The sequence below is a fragment of the Cyprinus carpio genome, chromosome A14 (genome assembly GCF_018340385.1).
Source record: "Cyprinus carpio isolate SPL01 chromosome A14, ASM1834038v1, whole genome shotgun sequence".
NCBI classification, from domain to species: Eukaryota; Metazoa; Chordata; class Actinopteri; order Cypriniformes; family Cyprinidae; genus Cyprinus; species Cyprinus carpio.
In genome coordinates, this window is record NC_056585.1 from 11,055,734 (window position 1) to 11,066,176 (window position 10,443).

The following is a 10,443-nucleotide window of genomic DNA, read 5'->3' on the forward strand; positions in this document are numbered from 1 at the left end:
GTGTAACTATGTGACAGAGTGGATAAAAACACAGTTGTATGAAGTGATAGTATGTCCCAAAGCTTGCCTACTCTTCATCTACACACTCAAAAGTGTGTACTTTTTTCTTGACCAAAAAAGTGCATATTTTAAAAGATAGGACAAGCCCTCCTATACTAGTATGTCCAGAACCAACTTCCTGTTTTGGATAGGAAATACAGCATATTTAACCAGGAAGAAAACGATGGGGTCTTTAAGAGTGAATCATGTGAATGAAGCTGTAATCTGTAACCCTGCAGACCATTGCTGCATCCCATGTGCCTACTTATACCTCCTTAAATAGTCCAAAAAACAAACAAAAAACCCTGCATTTATTTGATCAAACATAGGCTATTATTACTCTCTTTCTAAAAATACTGCCCCAACTGTCATTGATCATCAACAGGAGACTAAAAACAATTTACAGAACAGCCAAATGTTTTTCTGTGTCTCTGGTTCTGTGTCACAGGTCACAGTGTTTGTTATTAATCACACATTCTTCTGTTTGTGACATCATAACTGAATTATAAATTGTATAGTGTATACAAGTATAAATTGAATGCATGAAGTGAAAATTTTTCTTTTGGTTCTGATGACGCATTTCAGTTGTTGAACTGAAGCCTATGGAGAGACTTTTGAATAGTAAGCAGCACAGTGAATACTGCTATATTCACACAGCAGGAGTGCTGAATATTCTTCAGTTCTGTAGGAGAGAGAAAAACGCTGGTGTTTACACACACTTCAGCTATTAAAGAGTGAAAATCGCTTTATATAACCAAAGTGACCACCTGACATTTTCAAAACTGAATCATTTTTTCATATTTGTATTTTTTTTTTAAGAATAAAAAATATTGCATAAACGTACAGTGTTTATCTTTTATAATTTTGAGGATTTATAATGAAAATATGTTATATTAAAGGACGCAAATTCAGTTGAAAACAGTTGTGCTGCTTAATATTTTTGTGGAAACTGTGATACATTTTTTATAATTCTTTTATAAATAGAAACTTCAAAAGAACAAAATTTATTTCAAATACAAACATTATAAATATATTTACTGTAACATTTGATCAATCAATCAAAAAAATCTTACTGGTACTGTATTTCTGCTAAGTAAAAAAAATAACTAAATAAAAATTAAAAAAAATAGAGCTGGCCTATAAAGCTATAGTCTAAAAAAAACAAAATCCCAATTTTGTATGTATAATCAAATCAAAGGGGTGGGATTATGTCTGATTGACAGCACTGCACCCTGCAATTTCCACACATGAATTTTCATCATGTGCCTTTGTGGGTTTGTGATTGGTTTTCAGCATGACAGACAAGTGATGTATGTGTTTGAAATGGTCTTTTCATCTCTGTAGGGGATTTCTGGGTTTGTTCTTCGCTGATGGTGTTGTCAGGTTCAGTTTTTCACTCACCAGAGACTCGAGAAAAGATGTACACTAACATACAAAAGTTTGGGGTCAGGTTTTTTTTTTTTTTTTTTTAATGTATACCTTTATTCAGGCATTAAATTGATCAAAAGTGACAGTAAAGGCCTTTATAATGTTTAAAAAGATGTCTGTTTTAAAATGAATACTGTTCCTTTGAACTTTCTATTCATCAAAGAATCTTGAATATCACGGTTTCCACGAAAACATTAAGCAGCACAACTGTTTTCTGCATTAATAATAATAAGACATTTTTCTTGAGTTGCAAATCAGCATATTAAAATGAATTCTAAAGGATAATGTGACACTGAAAACTTGAGTCGTGGTTGCTGAAAATTCAGCTTTGACATTACAGAAATAATAATATTTTAATACAGATCTTTTAAATTGGAATACTATTAGTCACATTACCGTATTTTTGACAAAATAAATGCAGCCTTGACAAGCATAGGAAACTTCTTAAAAAAAAAAAAAACTCTTACCAACACCAAGCTTTTGAAACGTAGTGTTGATTACATAGAAAACGTTTAGTGAATTTTATTTATTTGTTTTTTTGGGTCATTTAGTAGCTGTATCATGTCTTAGGGTAGCCTATATATTATGACAAGCAGTTTTATGTAAGTAGGCTATGTATGTAATTTTATGAAGTTTGTAATGTCACGATTCTGTTCAGAACTGATTGGTTAATTCATGTCATAGAACGGTTTATTGAACAGTTATTAAATATCCGAATGCTTAAACCCTGTTGCGCACAATTAGCCTAATCACTAATGGTGTTTGTGCTGCAAGCATAATAGTCCAAGCTAATTAGTTTGAAATCGTTTTAGTGTTTGTGATATTACAGGTCTTGTTTAGTGTGGATCTCCAGTCCGTGTGTGAGTGGGCATTAAAGGGTTAAGCGCGTTGAAGCTGTCGCAGTCCCCTCGGCCCTCGGCCTCCTGCCCTCGCTCTGATTAATCATGGAGGAAAAAACGCAGTAGACCGTTCACTGCAAGACACGCACGCACGGACACGCAGCCCCACGTTTAGACACACACACACACACACACACACACAGAGGGGATTGTTTTACCAGAACGGATTTGGTCACACACACACACACACACTGGCGCTTTCGCTGCAGACCGTTTCGCTCTTGCCTGAGGGGGTGAGGCTGCGTGTGTGTGTGTGTGTGTATGTGTGTGTAGCCCTGTCACATGTTGCAGCGATACACACACACACACACACAGAGAGAGAGAGAGAGAGAGAGAGAGAGAGAGAGAGAGCTCTCGCCAGGGGTCACTGGAGCCGAGGTTCAGCCTACACCACTAGACCACCACAACACTTTTTTTTATCTCCCTCTTTTTCTCCCCTTCTCTCTCTCTCTCTCTTTTCTCTCTGGGTGACAGTGGTAGAGGTGGTGATGGGCTTCTCTCTCTCTCCCTCGCACAACAGAGTCTTTTTTATGTCCCTTCAGAGATTCCCACTGCAGGGAATAGTGTGTGTGTGTGTGCGCGCACGTTTAAAAGGTTTACGATGCCTGAGTACCCCTGTCCTCCTCGTGCTCAGAAAACCACCCCCCACCTTCCTCTTCCTCCAGGAAGCTTCTTCAGAGCATCTGAGTGTAACGGCAAAACAGTCGTGGTCTTTGTAGAAGCTTAGAAGAGAAAGTGAGATAGAGGGAAGCAGTGAGAAAGAGAGAGAGAGGGGGAATATCAATTCTCCTCTCATGTAAAAATTCTACACCGGTTTGGTCACTACAGAGACGACAGACATGAAGTATCGACTGGAGATACACAGCAGCTTCCCCCAAACTCTGCAGCGCCTTGCGTACAGCAGTGATACTGTTTATGAAATATTAATCCGTTCTCTCGCCATCACCACATCAGAGGTATTTTTTACTAGGTAGCCATCATTAGTTGAGTTTTGAAAACATACATTTAGACCAGTTCGTTGCATCAGATCATTGAGAGAATCTGCACTAAATCTATCATCCCATATTAACAGGCCGCTGTTTTTGTGTAATGTTTGTGCAGGCTAAAGTAGAATGAAGTTAGTCACGTGCAGTCACAAAATCACAGTCTGTTTTACTTGACTGCAAGCAGAATATTCGAATCAAAAGTGATTTTGCCAATTGGGAATTGACTGAATCATGAATGGATGTTTCAGACCCGAATGCGTGTTTGCGGTCACTGTGAATGACTAAACTCCCCTTGGAGGTGACGTCAGTCAAATAGATAAATAACTGTTTAAAGTACAGTATACATTTAGGAAATAATTGACGAAGAAAATTGAATTAGAAAATAATGCAGACCTGTTTTGCTGATGCAGACACCTCAAGACATTGTTCAGATGTTGCTTACGCATCTCATCCCAGGCCTCCGTAGTATATTTCAAAAACGCCAATTTAGAGCTAATAACGGAGGCTTGAAGCATTGATAACGCAGACTAATCCAGTTATTTTGCAGAGAGGGAGATAAAGGTGTGTGAATTACCTGAATCTGTGCCTCTGTTTCTGTGTCTCTCAACTGTGTCTGGAAGCAGCATCAGGCCATTTTTACACCTTGTATTAAAAGTGAAGTAATAGCGAAACTGTAAGTTCATCTGCTTCAAGAACAGTACCATTATTACTTTGCTAGTGAGGAATGTCATGTAGCTTTTAAGTTGCTAAACTATTTCATTATTTCAATGTTCTTAGCCTCAAGGAACTGCTTTACCTGTTTTGCAGTGTGACAGGGTCATTGTCCTGCATGAAAATTGGGAGATGCTTGCAGGGAAGGAACCGCATGTTGCTGAAGGAGCTTCTGATAAACAGTTGCTTTCACCCTGCCATGTGTCTGTATAAGAGGCCCGACCATGACACTTCCTCCTTCGCCTTTTAATGACTTCTTTACATACTCATGCTTCAGTCTCTCCCCAGTTTGACGGCGAACAAAATATTTCCGTTCTGTCCCAAATGAATTAAACTTGCTCTCATCACTAAAGTGAACTTTGGACCAGTTCTCCTGTCTCTACACAACATGCTCCTCAGCAAATGTGAGTCTAGCCTTTTGATTCTTTCTGCTGATGAGAGGATTCGTCACTGTAGAGTGCGCTTTCAGTCCGACTTCTCTTAAACGTGCTGAGACAGATCCAGACCCTGTTCAGCACTGAACTGGCGAGCAATTCCAGCTGCTGTGTTGAACCGATTCCCCATTGAGAGTTTCTGCATTTTTCTCTTTTCTCGTGCATTTTTCTCATGTGGACAACCAGCCTTTTGGGGGGACTTGAATGAATTAATGTCATTGTAAACCTGCAATATTCAAAAAATCACAGATTTGGAATGACAAACTTCTCTTGCAGTGGTGGAAATGGTCATCCCTCTGGCCTTCATCTGGACAACCTCCTGTCACAGGGTTTCAGTCACCTTAGAGCGGCCCGCCATTTTACAATCTCAGTGAAAATTGGAGGAATGTTGCCAGTTGTCATATAATTAAGGAAATTAGCACCAGGTGCCAGATTAACACCAATAGGCTTATTTGAGATGCATCGGCACTGCGCAAACCGATTGGCGTGTGACATCAATGAACCGCGAGTGTGATTGGAGAGCAGATGACTCTTTAAGCTTTTGAATCGCTCTCACTGTACTTTGATGTCATACGCCGATCGGTCTGCATAGGGCCAATGCATCCTGAACAAGCCTACTAACTTGGAGGTATCTGTAAGTGTTCTCTAATTTTGATCGGAGTCTTTTTTCAAATATCTCATTTAAGGTTTTTCATACTGTGCATCAGAATACAATAATTTATGAAATATGCTGACCTTCTGCTCCTGTTAGGATAACTTCAAATAGGACTAAGCAGTGACCTTGAAATTTAAGAAATAATAGGTTATAGGTAAACTTTTATACTTTTTCAGGATTTGTGATGAATAGAAAGTTCAAAAGAACACCATTTATTTGAAATAGGCATTTCTTTGAAATAGGCATTTCTGAAACAACATAAAAAGTCTTGATGTGAAAATGTGATGTAATTGTATTTTTTTTTAACATCATAATAACTGAATGTGTTTATGGTTGTATCAGAACAGAATGTAAAATTGTGTTGAATTGGAAGACAAAGTATGAAATAGAAAGTAAATAAGTGACTTATGTGTATATAAACTACATATATGCTTTTAAAATTGGAATTACAATAATATAAAATAACATCATACCCATCATGGTCATACCAATACTCTGAATTTGTGCTCTGCATTTAACCCATCTAAGCGAACACAAACCTGGAGCAGTGGGCAGCCATACTGCTGCAGCGCCCGTGGGTCAGTTGAGAGTTCAGTGCCTTGCTCAAGGGTCTCACCTCAGTCATGGTATTGAGGGTGGAAGAGAGCGCTGGTTATTCATTCTCCCACCTACAATTCCTGCCGGACCTCAGACTCAAACCCGCAACCTTCGGGATACAAGTCCAACTCTTTAACCATTAGACCATTACAGCCCCATATGTGCAGCACATATCTGCATATGTGCAAACCAGGGGCCACAGCTCCAACAGAAGGATTAGTATTGGTGTTTCTTTAATGCCATCTTAAAGAAAAATCACCTGAAAATCAACTAAATTTTATGAGATTGAGCGACCCATTCTCTTCAGATCATCTTTACTTTCCCTCCATCTCCCTATGTCCTTCTTTCCTATCTTTTCCTCTATACTCTATGAAATTTTCCACTGTGCTTCATCTATTTCCATGCACCTCCATGTCTCTCTTTTTCCACCCCTGATCCTTTAGAGGAAGCGCGGAATGGAGGAAGATAAGGGAGAGGTCAGTAACTCAGCTGCATGAGCTCATTTGAGACGAGAGGGTCAGCATGACGGCCCGGCACTGCTGTCTGTCTCATCCAGTTGGACGCACAGATGATAACTATCCCAGCTGCTGTTTCACAGTCTGAAATGAATGACTGTCTCCATCATTAACCAGATGCCACTTAGTAACCAAACATGTGGCGATAATATGGAAATACATTTTGAAGATCTATCTATATCTATCTATCTATCTATCTATCTATCTATCTATCTATCTATCTATCTATCTATCTATCTATCTATCTATCTATCTATTCATTTGTCTATCTATCTAGACCAGGGGTGCCCAAACTCGGTCCTGCAGGGCCGATGTCCTGCAGAGTTTAGCTCCAACCTGCCTCAACACACCTGCTTGGAGGTTTCTAGTATGCCTAGTAAGAGCTTGATTAGCTGGTTCAGGTGTGTCTAATTGAGGATGAATCTAAACTCTGCAGGACACCGGCCCTCCAGGACCGAGTTTGGGAACCCCTGATCTAGACATTGGAGGTTCTGGAATCATTAGCATTCAGTTCTCAAAACCAGTTGTTTTATTTAATACAATATGACACCGTTATTTACAACCAGACAAAAAAAAAGCCATTATCTATACAAACATTACACAGTAACTTTGGTCATTCTCCCCACAAGGAAACAAAGTTATATATTTTTTTTTAAATTCAAAAAATAAACAATATTGTGTAAAGGCAGAACAATTCTTTGAGTCCTTTGGAGACCATGTTCCTCTGTAAACAGTGTGAAAACTGAAGAGTGATGGCTCGAGCTGGGTTATAAGAAGCGTTTGATTTCCATACAACATCCGTCTCCAGCTGTGTCCACACCTGGATCTGCTCATACGCTCAGGTATATGCAGGTCTTTTTAGTGTTTTTAGTTCATTTTGCAGATTTTTGGATACACAAGGATATTTTTCAGGTGTATAGTAGTGTTGTATTTATCTGACAGAGGGGGAGGTCAGTAGGTGAGTGGGCTTGCTGGGGATCGGTGGTTTGACACATGGGGCATTAGTGGTGTTGAAGTTCTTCCTGAGCTGAGCCACACGACTGCCATATGTCAGACCGCTATCCTTATTTTCCATCACTCCTTTAGAGAAAAAGAGAGGAAAGACTATCATTAGTGTATTTTATGTGTACAGAGCAACAGCAAAGAGCTTGTTTACATTTTAGGCAAGTCTAGTTGTGATACTGAACAGGACCACATACTGCAGGCCAGCCTCCACATGGAGACGCCAAAAAAAACCTAAACCAACTGCCTTGACTGCATATACCTATTACAGTACACGGATCCATTCAGTATGACTAAACAACATACACAAGACAAATCAAAACATCCTGAATGTGTGTGGAAACAATGTGAATGTACTGAAACGTGTCTGTGCATAAATGCAATGTATGATCAGTGCGTCAAGTGTTTTCAATCTGTATTTAACACAGCGCAAGGCGAGAGGGCTCGCGCTATTCAGAGACAATCATTGAATATCGTGTTTTTATCATGGAAGACAAAGTATGAAAGAGAAATTAAATAAATTTGAATGTATGTTGATTTATGTGTACATACAACGTCAGTATCTGCTCTCTCTGATGTAATCAGCCTGGTTTTCTTTACATTTGCCCTGTTTTGGACTGACTGTTTAAATGTGTTTGCTTACTGATTGCAATCAGAGAAGCAAAATCGAATATAAATTGTGCTTCAGTAATTTTGTGTTAATTGTGTTAAATTATTTTCATTTAATCGCATGCCTTAAATGCGTTATTGTGACAGCCCTAATATATATATATATATATATATATATATATATATTCAGAGCTGGGTAGTAACATAATCTGGATTACGTAATCAGATTCCAAAAATTAAATGCTTGTAATTACATTAAATTACATTTGAAAATACTTGTAATCAGACTACAGTTACTTTTTTAAGGATTACATGTTTAAATATTATTTACACAATATCAATCAAGTATTCATAATGTATTGATTCTCCCTAATTTCTCTTTTAAATTTTCCTTTCTAAAACAGCCATACTGCTTATACATTCATAAGTCTTCCAGTTTTGTGGACATTCACACAGAGATCAGACATTAGTCAGATGGCTACAGCATTTGACCACTGGATTTACAAAAAACATTTCAGGTTTAAGAAGGTTCAGCTTTCATCAACTACTGATGAACACATTTTTTTTTTTTTGAATTATCCCTCTGTAGGTGTTATTTAACCATGTATTTCTATACCTTTAGAAGGTTTTTGTCTTTCAAACACAAATGCACAAATTCACAAACTTTTTTGTTATCTGATCCTCTTTCACCTAATATATTTATTTAAAGTACACTTGATTTTTAAATAAATATTTTAATAATTACGTATCACATTTGGATGTTAATTGGTTTTCTGACATTGGTTATGATCACATGACATGCTGGTAAACAAGTAAAAAATTTTCATTTTCTCAGTAAGTTGTTTATTTTGATTGATTTTAAAATGATTGATTTTAATTTAATTATTAGCTTTTCATTAAACTCACAATCCCCCTTCTGTTCCTTCGCAAAACAGTTTGGGAAACCTTCATATATTATCAACTATATTCATATAGGCTAATAACAACAAATGGAATATATTTTCTTTCTCTTTGTATTTTTATATCAATATGGAATAAGATAATCCTATTTAAATCAATGTGACAAATGAGTTTGGTCAAAAGTAATGTAAAAGTAGTCTGATTATATTACCTAAAATGCGTAACTAAATACAATACTTAACAAAAAACAAGGAATCAGTAATATGTATATGTATATATATATATTCATGATTACGAGACTTATATATATATATATATATATATATATAATATATGTATATATATATATTCATGATTACGAGACTTTGACTGTCATAAATCACTGCTGACTTTAAAAAGCTGTTAGATCCCTGACACAAACCCGCCGGGGATTATTGCACAGCTGTCTCTCTCTCTCTCTCTCTCTCTCTCTCTCTCTCTCTCTCTCTCTCTCTCTCTCTCTCTCTCTCTCTCTCTCCCCCTGTATCTCTGTCTTTCTTTATCCTCCTTTCCACCCACTCAAGGCAGGTCTAGAGGTCACAAGAGGGAGAAGTAAGGAGAGCAACCGCAGGCAGAAGAGAAAAAGTGAGAGGAATAAAGTAAAGGACAAAGAAAGTACAAATAACACGAGAGTGAGGTAGAGGGTAAAGGCTATGGGAGTGATGACTCAATTTGAATGTGTTAAACGGGGTGAGACAGGTGGTCAGGGAATAGGTGAAGGGGTGAATGAAGTAAAAGGGGGATGGGTAGAAACGAGACGGGGCGGACGGTTGTGGGGATCGTGGGTGACTTCAGAGACAGATGCAGTGGAGAGTGAGACTCAGAGGAGAGGCCAGTGGAGAACTGTATTTTTAGACTCTCCCTGAGGGGTCTAACCCTGGAGTTCCGCCCCCTTCACACTTTTCCGGTGAGACCGACTCTCTGCAATCACCTTTTTTCTTACGCACTGATGTGGGGGTCTTTACTATGTCCTCTACCTGCAGTTTTCCATCCTTGTATTCACGTGACGCAACCTCTATATCTGAGTTGCAAGCATCGGCACAGCAACAAAAGATCGTTCCCATAATAATGACTGAAAATGTCCAAGCAGGTGCAGTGTGGCAAAGTCATCAGCAATAACACACTCTTCCAAATAACCTGAAGAAGTTCAAAACAGTCTATTCAGTTCCGACAATGCAATGCACACCAAGACATTTTGGGGACATTGACACTCATGTTTAAATGTTTGTTTAAAACAAAAATTTGTCTTTTTAAAAATGTAATATAAACTGTAATATAAATATATGTTAATATGTAAATTATTTTGTAAGCATTTCATATTCTCTATTCCAATCTGAAACAGGACATGTTAAAATTTTGTATATATAGGAAATCCCAGAATGCATTGACAAGCTTAACGAAAAATGAAATGGGGGAGAAAAAAAAAAATCCATCCAAAAAGCAAAAAAGGACGGACAAATATGAATACATATATAGTTTTATAAAGAGCTAAACAAGAAATATTATATCAAATCGGAATATAGCATGTCACCCTAAATATATAGATACAAATCTTGATATATAAATGTTTTTGGTTCTTATTTTATTATATATATTCAGATTTATAACTATATATTCAGATTTACTTCT

The 10,443-nt window shown here is 37.6% G+C and overlaps 1 protein-coding gene across 2 annotated transcripts in view; it reads right to left on the bottom strand.

Annotated features, from left to right (window-relative positions):
• Positions 1-6,771: 6,771 nt before the first annotated feature.
• LOC122133921 (SH2 domain-containing protein 4A-like) overlaps positions 6,772-10,443 on the bottom strand; it is a 956,524-nt gene continuing 952,852 nt past the window's right edge. For both annotated transcript variants that reach the window (XM_042770670.1, XM_042770668.1), the window contains exon 6: positions 6,772-7,344. In XM_042770670.1, the coding sequence (XP_042626604.1) occupies positions 7,196-7,344 (149 nt within the window). In that variant the 3' untranslated portion in view covers positions 6,772-7,195. The remainder of the gene's footprint in view (positions 7,345-10,443) is intronic.